Source organism: Myodes glareolus, chromosome 6 (genome assembly GCF_982192425.1).
Source record: "Myodes glareolus chromosome 6, mMyoGla1.1, whole genome shotgun sequence".
Classification (NCBI taxonomy): domain Eukaryota; kingdom Metazoa; phylum Chordata; class Mammalia; order Rodentia; family Cricetidae; genus Myodes; species Myodes glareolus.
Window position 1 is genome coordinate 41129510 of NC_142031.1, and position 21077 is coordinate 41150586.

The following is a 21077-nucleotide window of genomic DNA, read 5'->3' on the forward strand; positions in this document are numbered from 1 at the left end:
TCTGAGAACCCAACTCTTTCTACCATAAGGGGCTATCGTAATTAGTCCCAACTCCACTGGCCACTGTGTGCTTTGTCTCAATGTCCTTGATATTGTAGAGTAGAAGTCAGTGGGATATTACCCTGACCGAGTTCTGAGTCTTGAAAGTCCCCTATTGGAGACTCTGCTTTAAAATCCAAAAGTGTTTCAGAGTCAAGGGTAACCAATACTTCTGACTGCATTGTACTTTTCTGATAGGTCACATCACCTGCTTCCGATATGCTATAAAACCTGCCCCTCCTCCCAGTTTGCTGCTGTCTCTATTTTTGTGCAGAAGCAGGCACCATTCTATGAGTCTTCCCAGTAAGTCTCTTGTGTAAGGATGTTGTCCGGTGTGACTTTGTGGAATGCCTTGACTCCCAACTGCAAAGATGTGATTGGACCTGGAAAAACCTTTCCAGAGACAGCTTATGTTCCCCTGGAGCAACCTTGTTTGATTTTATGTATGTGTATGATGTATGTTTGTTTTCCTACCGATTTTGTTCCATTGTCTGATGCCTTGTTGTTGATTCTCTCCTAATTGTTCTACTGTAAGTGGCATATAATAAATTGTACTTTTTAATAAGCTTGCTTGGCATAAGTCATTATTTTTTTGTAAGACATTCTGATCCTAGGTTTCTGTCTTCCAATCTTCTCGTGTACCAGCCTCTCACTTAGGACCCTGTCACTGAAGAGTGGCCTGCTTGACCATGTCCCTTTCATTTATGATTTCATCATAAGAACCTAAAATAATACTTTGTACACAGTAAGTACTGAAGTATTTCTGAAGTAGCCAAGAGTAAAATAGACTATAGGATATTGTCATATTGTCCTTTTAAAGATGATTTTTGTCTTTGAAAGCACATTTATTTTTACGTGGAAGGGTGTTTTGCCCACATGTAGGTATGTGTGCCATATTTGTTCAATACCCACAGGTTTCAGAAGAAGGCATCAGAGCCTCAGGAACTGTAGTTACACATGGTGTGAACCCCTAGCTGGTAGTGAAAACAAAATCCAGGTCCTCTGGAAGAGCAGGGAGTGTTCTTAACTGCTTTGCTGACTCTCTAGTCCCTGGAGTAGTTTTTCTTACTTAGATGACAAATTAACGAATGACCACTATTCATTCATCAGATTCCTATTAGAGATAGCTGCTGAAATGTCATTTCTTTATATTTTAGGTGAATCTTTATGGTTTAATTTTTCATCAAAGAGAAAAGCTAATTATTATTTTTGTTGTAATTGTGAAATAACATTAGCAATGATTTACTAAATGTAAAATAAAAATTAATCATTATTAGACTTGTTTTTATAATTTAACACATTTTATTTTCTATGAAATTTTTACAAAGTTGTTTTCTTAGCTTCAACTTTCTTGAAACTATGAAATTGAGATATGAAACTTGTGTCTCTTATCTGCTGGGATTTTTACTTTGTAAATAATGTTGTTTCTTTTGAAATGGATGTTTTTGTTTGTTTGCTTTAAGACTACAAAGATAAAATTGTCAGAATTCACTTTGGCACAAAGAATAATATTTCAGTGAATGGAGTAGATGTGATTCCCACACGAGGTAATCAATCAGGAGACATCCGTTCCTACAACCATGCCATTGATTGGTAGAGTTGTGAAGTGGTCTGCACAGGCATATTAGCTACTTTCCTGCTGTGGGGATAAAACATCATGATCAGAAGAATCTTGGAAAAGGAACAAGTTTTTTGAGTTTATGACACTGGAGGAGTAAAACTCCATCATGGCATCAAGATGCCTGAAAATTACAAAGTAGGAGCTGATACTTTCAAAGTCAAGCATGAAACACAGAGAGCAAATGGAAGCAGAATGAGGCTTTCAAAATAATGGCCTTTTCCAGGAACTTTCTTCCTCCTGCACAGCCCCAAACAGCATCACTAACTTGGGACCAGTGTTCAAATGCCCAGGAGAAGGGAGACATTCTTACTCAAACCACTTTGCCAGGGAACTGAACCCAGCATCCTGTACAAGCACAGAGAAGTTATTCTTAGCATTTTCAGGGAGCTGCTGTGTTCATTTACATTAAGGAGAATCTGTCTTACTCTACAGTGTTTTATTTTTTACATTTTTATTTGCATGATTTAAGTGTGTAAGGTTTGCTGAATCCTAATTATCAAGCTCTTGAAATAAAGATTTTGTCTTCTCCCAGTGGCTTTGTTAAATTGCAATGAGACACTGTTATTAATTAATTATCCCCTTCTTAGTTATTACTGGGGAAATATACATGAAAACTTTATGTTAGAGCAATTTAAGTAATTATGTTAAGTAATTTGGAGACTTTATAATGCAGAAAATCATAATACTATTAATTTATATGTATTTGCTACAATTCTAAATATGTTTATGTTAATAAGAGTGACGATCAGGTACATCACAGAAAAATAAATAAAATAACAACATAAAATGATATAAAAATAAAATAGACATAAAAATACATATCAACATAGCTAAGAAATGTGAACTGTGTGTTATTAAATTTCTGACATAAAACTATCCCATTTTTAGTGATACTATTTACAGTTTGAGGTCTCATGAGTCATTCAAGTCAATAAATGTCCACAAATTTGACGTATAAACAGATGTATTTTTTCTATAAAAACTCTGTTTCAACTTTTGGTCCTCCTCTTCAGATCTCCAATTCTAAGGATTACACATGTGTGCTCTCACCAACAGGAGGTCTGAAATGTCAGTTAAGTGTCAGTCAGGAGCAATGTACATACCTAAAAGTTTTATTTTGCGTGTGTGTGTATGTACGTGAAAGGGGAGTGTTGTGGACACACACGTGTGCAGCGCTATGTGACTTTACATTACTCGTTTCATTTTTATATTTTGTTTTTAATGATTTTGTGTTGACAGTAGTCTCATATAACAAAAAAGAACACATTCTGAATCCAAGTTTTACTTCATGAACGGTGCTTCACACCCAAAGTTGTGTTGGGACCAAACCTAGGGCTCCATGTGTAATCAATATTCACTTCAGCAGCTCAGTGATATCCTCAGCACCTAGAGTTTATATTAAATTAAAAGCCCATGTGATAACAGAAGAAATGAGAATATGCCATACTATGTCTTAATAGTATGTTTGATGAATATCATATATTTAGTTATTATTCATCGATTACAGATTTTACTCAGAATATAGTTTTATATCCAATAGGTTCAGATGTCCCATCCAAAATAGACATGTAGTTATTCTGTCTCCTTAATGTCTTCTATGCTGTCTAGTTTCTCTGTATGTTATGGTGAGTTGGGGGAATATACTGGCCAGTATTTTCTGCATTGCTATTCTGCTTGGTTTCTTCTCAGTTTTTCTCATACTTGGATTGAAGTTATAGGTGTAGGTAAACAAATAAAAGCAGTAGATTGCTACCTTGTTCACGTCATGATGAAGGGTTCCTTTGTAGACTTATCACTGGTCGTGTTAATCTACTTTTGTGGCCAAGTAAGTTTTGGGCATTTTTTTTATTATCGTGTGAAACCTTTACTTTACATATTGCACTATTTGAAAGGAAACCATCAAGATAAAGTAACATAAGAAGACTTATCAGTCCATTCCCCAAAGGCAGAGTTAGATGCAAATCAATACAAATTCTCATGTTTGGAAAAATTGTTTCTCACTACTTATAAAGTATGTAAATATTTTAATATAGTATGGAATCTTGTATTGTAGGTAAGAAAAACTTTAATGAAAGCGTACATATTCACATATTTCAACTAATAATGCTTTGGTTTTATCTGTTGAAAATACTGTGTGTGGGGGGGTCCTCCTGTACTATTTTGATCCTTTGACCTCACAATCGTATATTCTCTCATATTTTCTCTTTCTCCTTGCCTCTCCCCCTCTTTACTCCCCTTATTTCTTATCTTCTTTCGTTTTTCCTTCTTCTTTCTTTCATTATTATTTTCCCTGCCCCTTATCTTTTTTTCTCACTTGATCTCTAATGTTCAAGTTTACTTAGCATAAAATTCAAAATATTTAGTGGATTATGCACATTAATTAATTGGAAAGGAAAGAGGAGATTAAAATTGACCATCTGTGGGAAACAATCCAATAGTAACTATTAGAAAGAATAATAATAATAAAGTAGATTTAATGCAACGGAAATTATCAAAGAATAAATAAAAGAACAAAAGATCTAATATCCTTGTGTTTTTGAATCATTTCTTCCAAATTAGTTACCAGATTGCCGGAGGGCAGTTATTCACATGTATTTGGGTAGGTTACTATTATAACCAGAAGTTCTACTTATTTTGTATCTGAGTTCTGCTTTTCTCCTTGACTTTTGTTGCCCAGGATTGACATCAAACAAATAAGTCAGCCATCTCACTTTTTATTTCACAATAGTGAGTGATCAAATCCATGTCTTTATTAACCAAAGGTATGTTAAAGTTACATTGATTTGAAAGAATTACATGGATTTGTTACGAATCTCCTTAGTGCAGCCTTCACATCCTTGTTCCGCAGGCTGTAGATTAAGGGGTTCAGCATTGGGATGACCAGTGTATAAAAGACAGAGGCCATCTTATCAGTATCTAGCGAGTGATCAGTTTGAGGCAGCAAATACATGAATAACAGTGCTCCATAGAACACCGTGACAGCCACCACATGTGAAGCACAGATGAAAAAGGCTTTCCTCCGTCCTTCTGCTGAACGGATCCTTACGATAGATAACACATTGTTGAAATAAGACACTAGCACTATACTCATGGACAAAGATAGGTTTGTACCTGCAGATATAAAGACTACGGTTCTGGGAGGTAGGTGTCAGAACAGGACAGTGCCAACAGAGGGACAGTGTCACAGTAAAAATGGTTGATTACAATGGACGAGCAATAAGACACAGAGAACACACAAGATGAAGCAACAATGACTGTACAAAAGCCACAGACATATGTGAGGGAGACCAGCAGAAGGCACACATGTCGAGACACCACCACCATGTAGAGCAGGGGGTTGCAGATGGCCACATAGCGGTCATAGGCCATCACAGCCAACATAAAGGTCTCTGCTACAATGAAAACCAGGAATCCTCCCAGTTGGGTGGCACATTCATAGTACAAGGTGGTTTTCTTACTGACTAAGAAATTGACCAGCATTTTAGGAGCAATGACAGTGGAGTTGCCAAGGTTGATGACAGCCAGGTGTCTGAGGAAGAAGTACATGGGAGTTTGAAGTCGTGAGTCCATGGTGGTGAGGATGATGATGCCCAAGTTTCCTGCTGCTGTCAGCATGTAGATGACCAGGAACACAAGGAAAAGTGGTACCTGCAGTTCCGGACGGTCTGAAACACCCACAAGAATAAACTCAGTGACATGAGATGTATTTCTAGGAGTCATGTAAAAGCTGTGAATTCATCTGTTTGGAGAACGAAAGAATTGCATAAGAAGTTAAGGAAGCAATTTCTAAATTGTCATTAGATAGGATGATCCTTGGTAGAGAGTTATATTGCAAAATGGACTTCCTAATTGCTTTTTCTCATTTGTGAATCATGGAGACATTTTAGAGAGATAAATATTTTCATTACTTGATTTGAGCCACAGATTTTTTATTCTATCTATCTATCTATCTATCTATCTATCTATCTATCTATCTATCTATCTATCTATCTACTTATTTTTGCTGCTGTGATGATTATGAATTGTATGGTTTGGAAAAAGTCTAGAGGTTGGACCACAAAGAAAATCTAAAGAATATAAAATACACTTAGTAATTTTTATGAGCTTTTTTTTTTGTAGTGAGATAGCACTGGGTAGGCCAATGTGCAAAAGATGGAGATTGAAAGAAAAATTTGACAGCTAGAAGAATAAGATGGTATTTTTTATATATTATTTGAATTTGATTATATGAAGTGGGGGAAAGATGATTATGCAGATACATCTGATTTTATGGAGATCCTTGAGAATCTGGTCAATATTCATGGATTTGTTTGAGTTATAATAGGAAATGATTTAAAAATGCAGCAATCCAAGCCTTGTTTTTAGTATATTGTACATTTCATGTTTGAAAAATGTTTACTTGGCATTTAGGGAATCAAGTGTTAGTGGTGTCTGTATTACAGATACTCCTGAGACTACGACGTATGTGGGAGGTCATGCATTACAAGACAAGTATTAAGTCATGCATTACAAGACAAGTATTAGGTCATGCATTACAAGACAAGTATTAGGTCCTGTATTACAAGACATTTCTGTCTTCACTTTAAAACAAAGTTTAATATGCTGTTTACAAAAATCTGTCACTAATCACTGACAATCAATTCTTTGAGTTTAGAAAACCTACTTAATATCAAACTAAAATATAGGTCTGGTGGTTGGCACTAATAATCACAAAATTCATGAAGCTGAGGTGGGGGATGGTGAATTACTTGTCAGTTTCTAGCCTGGTTTCAGTCACACAGTAAGAGATTACCTTAAAAAGGGAAAACAGGAAAGAAAAAACAGAAAGAAGAAAAACAGTTGTCATAGTGCTGGTCTGTACTTCCAGGACTCAAGAAAATGTGGAGGCAGGATGAAGGGCTGTTCAAGATCATCTGGAGTCTTGCTCTGGAACATGCTGGAAGGAGGCAGAGAAGTTTATTCTGAACTCTCTGTACTTGGTAAATGAGCTAAGTACAAATTTCAGAAAGCATGTTTTCTTCCTGAGAAATTACCCATAAATATGAAACAGGCTTCATCAAAGTAAATTAGTGTTCTGGGATTCCATAAAGTCCACTCTTTTAGTGGATGCCCCCTTTCAACGTGACCCAGTTTTCTGATACCTCATCAAAGTACTTCCTTTCAACAGACCCTTTACTAAATTGTAGACAGACTCAATGACTGATAGATGACTTTTGTAAATGTGTTCCACTACTTAGTTTACTTCATATGTTAAAACCCTATATTTATGTGTTTATGTGGCATCTAATATTTTTAATATCTTCATGAGGCTGTCTCACTTTGTAGTGTTGACTGGTGTGTACCTGACCTCCATTTTTTCCCATGTTCTATTTGTTTCAGCCTTCTAGAAACTTGGTTTCTGAGCATGTACCGTGATGCAGGAATATCATTCCGTTTAAACATATTTTTCCAAAGAAATTTACATTCTCTAGGAGGAATGTAATTTGTTTGGAGCAAATTGTATCTACTTTTCTTTTATAAATCAATCATGAAAACATAAAATTTTTCTTTTAGATAATATAATAGGGCTGGAGAGGTGACTCAGCAGTTAAGAGCATTCATTGCCTGCTCTTCCAAAGGTCCTGAGTTCAATTCCCAGCAACCACATGGTGGCTCACAACCATCAGTAATGAGGTTTGATGCCCTCTTCTGGCCTGCAGGCATACACACAAACAATATTATATACACAATAAATAAATACTTAAAAAATAATAAATAAATAAACTCAGTGGGGCAGTGAAACCTTTAAAAATAGATAATATAATAATGATAAAATAACAAAAACGATTCACCAAGAAAACTGTATTGTTTAATAAAATATTTACTTAATCCATGAGACACAGTGATAATTCTATTTAAAAACTAGGATGGCTTATCATTATGCCATTCTCTGTTGATCAATATAGTCACAATCTCCAAAAATAGTGCTAGTTTAAATATTTTGCTACTTGATTATCAGCAGTTCATACTTCCAAAATTAAAGGGAGAATGGTTCTGTTTAAAGCATTATATGGATATTTAAAGTCCTTATACAAAAATAGGAAATATTCTAAACCAACCTGGAGTAGACATTGGACTTCATGCTCATAAGTAAAATCTCTACATGGCTGCATTCATGAGTTGATTCAGCTCTATACGACTTTGAGGTTCAGAATGTGAAGCCCAGGGATGCTAGGATCCAGAAAAAGTCCTTGGGGAAGATGCTCTCAGGACTGGTTCCACAACAGGACTCTCCTCTAAGAATTAAGCCAGTCATAAACAGATAATTTCTCTCTCTTTTAAGACAAGGTCTCACAGTGTATGCCCAGGACAGATGGGAACTCATTATCCTCCCATCCTTTGGGTGCACAGTTTTCTTTGTACAGTACTGTTTTAGTCTGAACTTGTATTACTGAATTGTATAGAGCTCAAAACCATATGAATTAATTTACATTTGTCAAAGGACCTCATTTCTTTGCCAGGATTTCCTTATTGCAAACGTGAATTATTTAAGACCTAAGAACTAGCAATCTAGCAATAAGGTGAGAACATGTTGTATCTCCAAGAAATGTGTGAATCATTCCACCATGTGCTTCCTTGCGTTATTCCCCTTTATTTCAAAATAGACTCAGCATACTCATTGCTTCAGGAATGGCATGACACAGATTTTAAGCTATAACATTCATGGATTAAGTAGATGATTGTGTGTGTAAGAGTATTTGCAGTGCAAGTATGTAGACTCTAGTACCTACATTAAAACGTTGGTAATGGTTTCAGTTGACTGTCAATCAGCATTGAGAAGTAAACACAGGAGATCCCAAGTACTTACTGGTTAGTCAGCTTTGTCAAACTGAAAGTTCACAATTCACTGAAATAGTAAGTCAAGACAATAGAAGGAAAGCCGTAAAGCTGTAGAGGAAGACTTTGGAAATGTTGTTATGGATTCAGTATATATGTGCCTTTGGATAAATCAGCCACCAATTTCCACCCACTCCACTTAAACTCTCAGTCACCATAATACACACATACAAACTTCCTACTCATGCCTTCTATGTATCAAAGCATTCTTTTCCTATTAATTTAAATTTCCATTTCAGTTGAGTCTAAAGCAGAAAACTAATAGAAAAGAACTAAACAGTATCACAAAGTAAAATCTTGTCTTTTGACTATGACTATACATTTTTTATTTAAAAATTTATTTCATAATTATTGTGTATTTAGATTTGTGTATTTTTTTACACTTAATGTGCAATGCAAATTTTATAAAATTTTATGCAATGGGTACATTCTTTTCTGTGTAGATTAAGCCTTTTGTGACTATGAAGACAATGAAAACATTTTTATATCAATATGTAAGGTTTTGATGTACTGAATTATGGACAGTCTGAAATTATGTACAGGCTACCTATTTAAACTATATAAATTTAAATTCCTATGTCTAAAAATAGAAATGTATTTAGAAATTGGGAATTAAAATTTAGGTGATTGGTAAAAATGGACACATTTGTTCATTTATATATTTATTATATACACACACCTGTCTGCATATTACATAGTAATATATTTTTAAAAAAATTTTGATAGACAAAAAAGTTAGAAATTTTGGTATGATTACCTGCTTCTGGTGATGATTAGATAAAGAAATGAGCACAAGGTCAGATTTTGTAGCACAGGCTTTTAATCTCTTCACTCAGAAGGCAGAGGCAGGCAAACCTCTGTGAATCTGAGGCCACTCTTATTCATGTAGGGACCATAATTCTAGGACAGGTATAACTACATAGATAGACAATCCTCTTAGGTGGACTAATTACCTGTTGGGTATATCTCCTGCCTCTGTCCTAACTCCTTCTTCTTTTTTATAATTTAACAATATTTTAATTAAAAACCAACAAGCATACAAAGAAGAAGTGTGAATGTACTTTGATTGAGTAATAAATACTCTAACAACTTTCTTTTTAATTCACATTGAAATTGCAGTCCCTAGAAAAAGTAGTTGCAAATGTTTTTATTGTTGCTGCTGTTTCTATTTCTAAGTGACGAGATCTAGTTTTGCATGGGAATAGATTTAGGAAAAGCACAGTGCATATTCTTGTCAAACAACTGCTTTGAAAACATTAACATGGCCATTCTTTGTGGACCTGTAGATGTAGGTGATTTTTCTCAACAGAATGTTGAAGCTGAATAAATGGGAGACTTTTGTATCAAAGTAAATGGGCAAAACTTCAAAGCAAAGGCAACAAGATTATTAAATGTCTGCTAGGCTTCTCTTTTAAAATTAATTTTTATTTTTTAGTTATTTCTCCCTTTTATTAATAATAGATTATTTTCTTGTACATTATATCCTGATTACAGTTTTCCCTCTCTTACTCTAATTTACATTAATTACTAATTACTTGTATTATAATTTTAGACAGTAGTATTTCTTTATGACATTTTTAGACATCCTCCATCCTTGACATTTTGGAATAAATTATAAACATATACCATGGTTTATTATTTTGTTTTTAAATTTACTTGTATTTTTTAAAATCTTTATTAGAGAAAACACATGTCACTTATACAGGGGCCTAGAAATTGATACAAACCATTGTCAGACACTTCCTGGATACACACAGCAGTTATTATAGCATGTACAAGACTAGTACAGGCTCCAGATAGACCAAATCCTAGCGTGAAGAGGGCAGTGGGGCACCAAGTTCCACACCTAACAAAGGCACTCTTGGAAAGTGTTAGCTTCTGTTATAGCAAAGGCTAATTTTCTAAAAAAAAAAAAAGTGTAGCCTCCAATAAGTCAACAACAATCCAGTGGAAAGCTACAAACATATCCAGGAATATTTAGACAGCACAAACACCATTGAAGTGAGAAAAAAAGACACAAAATTTGTTGGAGAAGCAAGGTGGGTAGATATGGGAAGAATTAAAGGAAGAGGACATGTACAAAATTAACTAAGAACTAATGAAAATATTTTAAAAATTAGAAAACTTATGCAAAAATTACTATTGTCCATGGATGGCATTGAAAAATATTTACCAGAAATAGAATATTGCATCACCCTAAAATGACCCCCAGTGTTTCCTCAAAACAAATTATGTAGTACCATAATTCTGATAATAATAGATTAATTTAATTGTTTTAAAGATTAATCCAAATATAGCATAGTGCTTATTTAGTGATATTGGTGTTCTTCTATGTGTTTGAATGTGTAGCTCATTCATTTTGTGTTATTTCTGATTAGTATTTCATGTAACGAGTATAGTTTAGTTTATATTTTTAACAATTTTTGGAGTATACCTATATGTAGTGCAATGAATTTGGTTTCTTCTGGACCTAGTGAAATAGATGGGTATAAATACAAAGGTTTGGGCAAATTAGGCATCATTTAATTATTCAAATCTCTTAGGTAATCTGCTGATTCCCTATAAGTACTTGCATTTTGGAATAATGTTTTGCCATTCTTGTGTCCTGAAGTTTTTGTATATGTGTGATCGTTCAAATTTGCTCTTAATTGGGACTGTTTTAAACATTGTGATTTTTTTCTGCCTCAGTTTCAGTGCAGCCTGGGTTTAGATCCTGAGACAAAGAAGGGCATCGGTGCAAAGAAATGTGCTGTCTGATCACCAGATGATCTTCACATAAGTGGCCAGTCCCGAATAGATCCAACCCTTACATAACCAAAGCAAGCATGTTTTTCCATACTAACAAACAACTGTTTCCCATCCTCCGATGTTAACCTCCAGCAAAACCAAATATATCAAATATGATTTTTTCCTCCCAAAACATTTTAAAACCCCAAACAGCACTTATTTGCTAGTTTGACCAAATATCGAGCCAGGTACATCCTGTTTTTACAACACTAACATAGGCACATTGACATAGGCACACATTTTTAAGAACAACAATCCTGATCAAAACATATTTACAGAAATTTGAGTGATTTGTCTGTGATCCTGTCAGCACTGAATCAGAACAGTTCCCAGGTGCTGAAGTAGCAAGTGGCATTCCCAGAGGAGGAAAGGGGCCAAGATCATGATGCTTTGTCATAGAAACAGAAACAGATGCCTCTAGCTAGTGGGAGCTCACTGACCCTGGACTGACAGCTGCAGAACCTGTGTAAGACTGAACCAGGCCCTCTGAAAGTGGGTGACAGTTATGTGACTTGGGCAGTTTGTGAGGCCACTAACAGTGGGACCATATTCATCGCTAGAGTGTAAATTGACTCTTTGGAGCCTGTTCCCGATGGAGGGGTATCTTGCTCAGCTTAGTTATAGGGGGCAGGGAAGGGGTCTTGGTTCTGCCTAAAGTGATGTGCCAGACTTTGCTGACTCCCCATGGGAGACATCACCCTCTCTGAGGAGTGGATGGGGGGTGGGGTGGGAAGAAGGTGGAGGGAGTGGGAAGGCAGGAGGGAGAGGGAACAATAAAAAACCTGAGAAGCATCAGTTCCCAAAGAGTTTTAGGGGAAAATACTTGAGAAAGCAAAGTGGGGTTTTCAAGAATGATCACATCTGTACAATGCATGATTGACGAAATGACAATAAAACCTCCGAGATAATCAATGTTATAAGAGAGAAGAGAGCATGCAGGTCGTGTGGCCCCAGCAGTAATGTGTGCTGTCCCGAAGTCCGCTGTTTCTTGCCAAGTGAGATTGTCCCAGTGGAATGGGCATCATCTGGAGACCCATTGAGCAAGCATTCATATTCTGGTCAGAAACTCGGCCACACAACTCCCGACACCTTTCTCTAATCCAGAGAAGCAGTGTAAACTACACATGAAACGGTTTGATTTTTATTCCTTGTGGACACCTGTGGTAGTAACTTTATTTTAAAAAAAATTAAAACTGGTTCATAAAGGAAAACAATCCTTTGAAACTGCCCTTTGATTTCAAACATGCTTTATTGAATTAAGGGGTGAACTGGGTCAACACTTAGGATATAGTCTTAACAGAATTTTCTTTGCCTGTTTGTGTTTCACAACTTCATACCTGAATTAAGATATTTATTCCATGCAGAAAGTTAGATATCTTTGAGAAGAATGCATCAAGGAAGAGTTTATAGTAAAGATATTGTGAAATAAGAGCTGAGGCTGTCTGATTTTGGGGAAACAGGAAAGAACCAGTGTTTTAGAGTCTACACAATTTCATATAAGCTTTCAATGGAAGCAAGACTCCTAGGAGGGTTTCACAATGACCTCTGAAATACCAGTTATCTTTCCTACATAATCACCATTAGATATTTAAAAAATGTTTGTAATGAAGCAGTACGTGGTCAGATGACCATAATTCATTTGACATTTTCAGTCATAAGCCATTGCAACATGAAACTATAAACCCAAATTTATTCATGAGAACTGTTCATGGTGTCTAATTAAAAAAAATCTTCCTCAATGTACAATTTCTCCTTAATATATAAAATATTATCTTAAGCTGAATGATGCTTCATTGTGAGGTCTGATCCTTTGTTTGACACTTAGAGCTTAGTTTTTTTTATTTTAAAAAAATGATTTTCTGTTGTAATTACATTTTTTCTTGCCTCCTCATTAGCTGGCTTATTCTTCATGGCATAATCTTATTTAACCTTAATGCTCAAAGACTACTGTAAATTATATATGTATATATATATATATAATTCTATAATTTGCATTTATTCATTTTAATTAGGAATGATTTTTCCTTTTTTAAAATTAAGCTCCAAACTGAGCTGGGCAGTGGCACTGCATGCCTTTAATCCCAGCATTCGGGAGGCAGAGACAGGAGGATCTCAGTGAATTTGAGGCCTTTCTAGTCTATAGAGGGAATTTCAGAACAGACTCTAAAGGTCCACAGAGAAACCTTGTCCTGAAAAACCATAACCAAAACAAAGCAAAGCGAAACAAAGCAACAAAAAAGCAAAGACTAAGCCAAAACAACAAAAGCTGCATTTCCATGTTTATAAACTATAGCATGCATAAAAAACACTCAGAGACAAATATTGGGGTTCAAGCTAAAGATCATAAAAGCAAAAGAGTCAAGTCACTAGAGAAGTCTTACGCTTCTAAAACTTGGCAACTGCAGACTGAGCCCTGAGCTTCTGTCTCCTCCTGTTTTACAATCCCTTTATTGCTGGGATTAAAGGCTTGTAACTCCCTAGTACTAGGAATAAAGGTGTAAACTACCACCGCGGGGATGTGTTTCTGCATTGATTTTATGTAGCCCAGGGTGGTCTTGAACTCACAGAGATCCATCTGCCTCTGTCTCCCAAATCCTGGGATTAAAGAAGTGTGACACCACTACCTGGCCTCTAGTGAGTTAGTTTTACCCTCTAATCTTCAGACAGGATTTATTTATTTAACATAAATTAATTATCACTATAATAAGCTTTAATTTCCAGTGTGACCTTGAATAGCATTTGAGGATTTTAATTAGTTAGTACTGTGTGTTTTATTCTTTTGAGGTGAAAAAGAAGCAGGAGCTTGCATAGAGTGAATTCTTTATGGAGAGGTTTAAACTTGCTATTTACTTTTATTATTAAATGATCTCATGTGTATCATGGTCTGAAAAAATATGACAACTGTGTGACTGAATATTGAGGTATTAAGTGTGGATTCTGAATCCAAGAGTAAAAGTTCTCTTAAAGGCCTCTTTTACTTCTTTGTTTCTGAGACTGTAAATCAATGGATTAAGCATAGGAATGACTAATGTATAAAATACAGAGGCCATTTTATCAATATCAAAAGCATGAGTGGATTTGGGCTGCAGGTAAATAAACAGCAGCGTTCCGTAGAATACAACCACCACTGTCAGATGAGAGCTGCACGTGGAGAAGGCTTTGGACCTCCCCTCCTTTGAGTTCATCCTGAGAATTGCCACAAAAATAAACATGTAAGATATGAGAACAATCAAGAGGGAGGATAGTAAATTACAGCCTGAGAAAATTAATATGATCAGCTCTAATTCACGTGTGTCGGAACAGAGCAGAGATATCAGAGGGACACAGTCACAATAAAAATACCTGATTACATTAGAGCCACAAAAGGAGAGTGTAAATAGCTTCACCGTGAGAAGTAGTGACACAAATATGCTGTACAGATAGGGTACCAGTACCAGCGCCCAGCGCACTTTCCCTGACATGATGATCACATAGAGAAGAGGTTTACAGATGGCTACGTAACGATCATAGGCCATGGCTGAAAGGATAAATAGTTCAGTAATGATGAAAATCTCAAAGAATGTCAGCTGCACAGCACACCCAGCATAGGAAATGGTATTTTGCTGCATAAGAAAATTTACCATCATTTTGGGACCAATAACTGTGGAGTAACCAAGATCAGTGATCGATAAATGTCTCAGGAAAAAGTACATAGGAGTGTGTAGTTTAGGGTCCAAATGAGTCAGAATAACCATGCCCAGATTGCCCACCAGGGTGACCAAGTATATGATTAAAAATATTCCAAAGAGTGGTGCCTTCAGGCCGGGGCTGGAGGTGAGTCCCAGGAGAATAAACTCAGTAACTTGGATCTTTGCAGTGTGGTTGAGTTTCCTCATTGGGCTTAACAGCGACAACCTGTTTAGGGAGTAAGTTTAATATAAGTTATTTTTGAAATAGTACGTCAAGAACATGCATATAAGATAGGCTTTTTTTTCATATGAAATCACCAGTCCTGCTCCAGCTCAGAAATATATAAAACAATATTTGTGTTCCACAAAATTATGATACCGTGGACTTTAAAAGAGCAGAATAATAAAAATATTAGAATGGTCTTCATTTTGTTTCCTTGTTTTATTCTCTGTTATTTATTTATTTATTAGATTTTTAAAACATACCAATTCAAGTTTCCATCCCCTCCCTCTTCTCATTCCTTCCACATGCCCCACCCCCATCCAATCCTCAGAAATCATAAGGTACATTGTTTTGGGGATGGTCCAAGGTCCTCCCTACTATATCTAGGCTGAGCAGGTATACATCCAAAAAGAATAGGATCCCAAAAAACCTGAACATGCAGTAGGAATAAATTCTGGTGCCACAGTGGACCATCAGTCTGCCTCAACAATTCAACTGTCAACCACATGATTTTTGAAAAAGAAGCTAAAATTAAACAACGGAAAAAAGAAAGTATCTTCAACAAATGGTGCTTGCATAACTAGATGTCACCATATAGAACACTGAATTAGATCCATATGTATTGCCATGCACAAAACTCAAGTCCAAATGGATTAAAGACATCAATATAAATCTGACCACATTGAATCTGATGGAAGAAAAAGTGGGATGTATTCTTCAATGCATGGACGTAGGAGACCATTTCCTAAATATAACCCCAGTATCACACACAGACACAGCAACAATAAATAAATGGGACGTCCTGGATCTGAGAAGCTTCTGTAAAGCAAAGGTCATGTTCAATAAGACAAAAGGCAGCCTACTGAATGGGAAAAGATTTCACCAACCCCACATCAGACAAAGGACTGATCTCCAAAATATATAAAGAACTTAAGAAATTAGACATTAAAATTCTAAATAATGCAATTAAAAATTGTAGTACAGAACTAAATAGAAAATTCTCAACAGAAGAATCTCAAATGGTCAAAAGATACTTAAGGAAATATTCAACATCTTTAGCCATCAGGGAACAGCAAATTAAAACAACTCTGAGATACAATCTTACACCTGTCAAAATGGCCAAGATCAAAAACACCAATGACAGCTTATGGTGGAGAGGATGTGGAGTAAGGCAAACACTCATCCATTGCTGGTGGGAATGAAAACTTGTGCAAACACTTTGGAAATCAGTATGGTAGTTTCTCAGAAAATTGGGAATCAACCTACCTCAGGATCCAGGAATACCACTCGGGTATATACCTAAAAGACGCTCAATCGTACTACAAAAGCATTTATTCAACTATGTTCATAGCAGCATTATTTGTAATAGCCAGAATCTGAAAACAACTTAGATGCACCTCAAATGAAGAATGGATAAATAAATTGTGGCACATTTATACATTAGAGTACTATTCAGTGGAAAAAAAAACAATGACATCTTGAATTTTGCATGCAAATGGATGGAATTAGAAAACACTATCCTGAATGAGGTAACCTAGACCCAAAAAGATGAATATGGTATGTTCTCACTCATAACTGGATACTAGCTATAAACAAAGGACATTTAACCTATAATTCCTGATCCCAGGGAAGCGAAGAAATAAGGTGAGCACAAAGAAAAACATATGCAGATCCACCTTGGAAACAGACAAGATTGCCTGATAAAATTGGGAGCATGGGGGTGGGGAATAGGGGAGGGTAGAAAGGGCAGAGGAGGGAAGAGGGGAGGTTTGAGGAGAACTTGAGGGAATGGGATAGTTGAGATGGAGGAAGGGCAGACATGAGAGCAAGGAAAAAGATATAGTTCTTTGTTTTGAGACTTGGTCTTTCTATGTAGCCCAGGGTGACCTGGAATTTGTGTTCTTAATGTCTCTACATCAAGAAAGTCTTCTGTAGCTTCTGACCCTATTTCTTCTACCCAATGAGAGCTGGGATTACAGGCGTGTGCCATCATTTTCAGCAGTAAAGTCATTTTGATAAAAGAACTAATAACTACTTAGTCTGTTGCCAATGTTTTAAAATTATGTACAAAAGTTTCTTATTTTATTTCTTCATTTAATATTTCAAGTTTTAAAGCACACACACAATCACACACACATGTGTGTACCTATTTTTTGTGTGTATTTGTAAATCTTTATTTCCTTCTTATTAAGTCAAGCATATGTTTAAAGAAGCAATAAGTCTACTTTAGAAACTATGTTTATAATATATTGCATAAATCTTTAGCTAAGGATAAAAGTTTTAGTACATCTCAGCTTTTTCACTAAAGTTCAATACTTAATTCTCAAGACTCATTTCAAATCTCCCAACAATCTGATTTTCTGCCACTTCTTTGTTCTTCATGATGAATCACAATTTCTAATGATCTCTGAACCATACATCTCTCTTCTGTGAAAACAAAGTTCTGATGGAATATCCCGACAGTTCTTACACACTTGTGAAGAATTATGAAAAGAGGCCCAGTGGAAAGAATATAAGTTCCAAGAGAAATAGGAAAAATATTGTGTGCTGAGTATACTCCCAAGCTCTTTGCTGACCTGAACTCATGTGATCCTCACAGTACACTAGGAAGTAGGTAGTTATGTCTTCTCTACTCCTACAGGACACAAGTAAGCTGTGACTCAGAGGGCTGCAATACTTAGTAAAGGGTCACTCAAATACACATGGTAAAGTCAAGATTCAAATACTTCATGCAACATATGAATATAGTCTCAAAAACCCTGTCTCATTCTGCCTCTCCAGGAAGGGCATCCTGAGTAATTAGTAGATATGAGACAGAGATGATATCACATAGGAAAAGGGTCTGGTTAAATGAATGACTGAGGAGCAAGATAGTCATCTTAACATGAGCATTGTGAATAATGAACACAGACCATTATTGACTGCAGAAAAGGCCTATCCTGGTTATTAATACTATTAATATTTAGGTTTTTGGTAATAGCTCAGTTTAAGTATGCTTCTTAAAAACTTTCAAAGCCCACTGTTCCTTCTTACCTGTGTGGAGACCCTGCTTAGCAATCCAGTTTTGATCTTCTTAGTTTGTAAATGAACAGATTTAATGTACTTTCAATTATATAACTTTTCATTTCTAGTCCCAAGAGATTCACTGTATTGAAGCTCAAATGCAGGTGGGTAAACAAATTGCACATGATTTCCTGAGGGAGGCAGAGTGTCTTGTTCATCTATTAATTGTATAAGAACAATAAAATACTCCTTGTGTTAGTCTAGTGGAATATATGAAACAAACAATATCATTAAACATTAAAAATCACAAATAGAACTTTATTAGCATCTGAGACAATAGAATTATTCATTGCACTATCCTTTCACTACCTACAAATAAAAGGAACAATACATTTAATTCTTATACATTAATATGATATGATATGGAAAACTTCTTGTGTAATATATTGTTTATAATAAGATATCCATAGTAAAAATTGGTCAATCATGACACATCTTTATAACATATTTAATATATGGTTGATTTTCAGAAAAACTGATTTGGTTGCACCTCTATGTATTTTTAATTATATAAGTTTTGTTGGATTCATATTAATTTTGCTGGTAGAATTATATTTCTTTTAAAAAAGAGAGATATGGGTGTTCAGGTTGGGGGTAGAGTGGAGAGGGCGAGCAATGAAAAGAGGTATCTTGATAGAAGGGGCCATTATGGGGCTAGGGTGCAACCTTGTACAAGGAAAATTCCTAGGAATCCATAAGAATGATCCCAAATAAGACTCCTAGCAATAGTGAAGAGCATGCATGGATTGATCCCCTGTAATCAGATAGATTGTCATCATAGAACCTTCATCTGATAACAGTCTAATTAAGACCTCCTATGTTACCTACATTTGTCTTTAGAATGAAGTCCTGCTGCAACAGACTGCCGAGTGCTGGGACAGCAGTATAGGCCAGCACTCCCAGAAATGTGTTATTGTGATTCTCATTGCTAAATAATTTTCTGGGTGACTGACGTTCATATAAAACTACTCGAGTTCAAGTAGAAAATATGAAGACTTTCTCACCGATCGAGCTTACTTTTTTGTGGAAAAAATTATTGCTTATTAATAGTGTTTAGGGTAGTCATTATTTCAGCAAAGTAATAAGAATTTTATTTCCTGTAAACAAATGCAGAGGTCTCTGGCTCAGGGTGCTCCAGCAGAGGTAACATTATGGAATATAAATGAAAACTATTATATTAAGAAGTAAAGGTTAAGTCTGAGATAAAGCACTTACATGGACAAAATGATCAAATAGATCAGCTACTTTGGGCTTTAATTCAACAAATGATAAACACACAAGGAACTTAGTCATTTTCTTTCTGAAATTCTCATTATCTTCCATGCTTCCTCATCATATCTCTCTCCTTATTGCTGATGTATATATGTATATTTGTGTGTGCGTGTATGTTTGCATGTGTACACGTGCACTTGCATCTGTTTAGAGGAGAGATTTCTGGTGTGTATTCTCTCCACTTTTGTTTAAAATCAACTTATTGTGGAAAAGTTTTATTTAATCTTTCAGTTTTTCACTATTACTCTATCTATAACAGCTAAAAATAATATAAAATAAGACATTTACAAATTAATATAGCAACAATTTGTTTTTGATGTCTTTTGAATGCATTTCATTAGGAAAATTTATATTTTATGAAAACCAAAAGAAAATAATTTGCACAAATTATTCAATGTCCTTTGCAGTGCATATTTTACATCTTTGTTCCTCAAACTGTAGATCAAGGGATTCAACATGGGAATGACCATGGTATAAAATATGGAAGCCACTTTATCTGTGTCAAAGGAGTGGCTAGAATTGGGCTGCACATACATAAATATCAAAGTTCCATAGAAGACGATGACCACTGTCAGGTGGGACCCACAGGTGGAGAAAGCCTTCTGTCTGCCCTCAGCAGAGTTCATTCTCAGAATAGTTATGAGGATGAGCAGGTAGGACACAAGGACAACCAGAAGAGAAGAAATCAAATCAAAGGCTGCTAAAATTAGAATGATCAGTTCAACTTCATGTGTATCTGCGCACAGCAGAGGTAACAACGGAAGACTGTCACAGTAGAAATGACTGATAACATTGTAGCCACAGAAAGACAAAGAGAAAATCTTAATTGTAACTAGAAGAGAAACAAATGAGCAATAGAGATAAGGAATTGCCACTAGTACCCAACACACCCTTTGTGACATGATGACAGTGTAGAGCAGAGGCTTACAGATGGCCACGTAGCGGTCATAGGACATTGCAGACAGAATAAAAAGTTCACTAACGATGAACACAAGAAAAAAAGCAAGCTGTGTAGCACAAAGGTTAAATGATATTGTATTTTGATCGACAACAAAATTTACTAACATTTTGGGTCCAACAGATGTAGAATAACCCAGATCTGTAATAGCCAGATGTTTGAGAAAGAAGTACATGGGTGTTTGTAGCCTTGGGTCCACTGTGGTGAGGATGATCATGCCCAGGTTGCCCATCAGTGAGATCAGATAGATGATGAGGAAGAGCCCAAACAATGGGGCCTGAAGTTCAGTGTGGTCTGTGATGCCCATTAGGATGAATTCTGTCACCACGGTAAGGTTGTGATTCCCCATTGTGGCCTTTCAGAAAACCTGCTCAGAGTAGAAACACCAATATTAACAATAGCTGCCCTGTACTATCAACGGACAGATATTTCATATACAACACTAATATAATTGACATAATTTAAAATTTAAAAAAATTTGATTTGTGAGTATAAACTCATTGTTCTTTTTTTAATTTTTATTTTTCCATTCAATTATTTACACTTTCTTCCCTCCTCCCAATCCCTTCC

General features: G+C 35.7%; 2 protein-coding genes and 1 pseudogene across 2 annotated transcripts; all 3 read right to left on the minus strand.

Moving 5' to 3' along the window:
* Positions 1-4433: 4433 nt before the first annotated feature.
* LOC125406405 (olfactory receptor 8J3-like) lies at positions 4434-5380 on the minus strand (annotated as a pseudogene).
* Positions 5381-14247: 8867 nt separating this feature from the next.
* On the minus strand, positions 14248-15198 carry LOC125406479 (olfactory receptor 8K1-like). Its single transcript, XM_048443544.3, has one exon. The coding sequence runs from the start codon at positions 15196-15198 to the stop codon at positions 14248-14250; it is 951 nt and encodes a 316-aa protein (XP_048299501.2).
* Positions 15199-19896: 4698 nt separating this feature from the next.
* Positions 19897-20856, minus strand: LOC125406568 (olfactory receptor 8K3-like). Its single transcript, XM_048443619.3, has one exon. The coding sequence runs from the start codon at positions 20854-20856 to the stop codon at positions 19897-19899; it is 960 nt and encodes a 319-aa protein (XP_048299576.3).
* Positions 20857-21077: the final 221 nt, after the last annotated feature.

Bases quoted from the DNA above. Each gene is read 5' to 3' on its own strand.
- LOC125406479 (XM_048443544.3), bottom strand. From the start codon at position 15,198: ATGAGGAAACTCAACCACACTGCAAAGATCCAAGTTACTGAGTTTATT.
- LOC125406568 (XM_048443619.3), bottom strand. From the start codon at position 20,856: ATGGGGAATCACAACCTTACCGTGGTGACAGAATTCATCCTAATGGGC.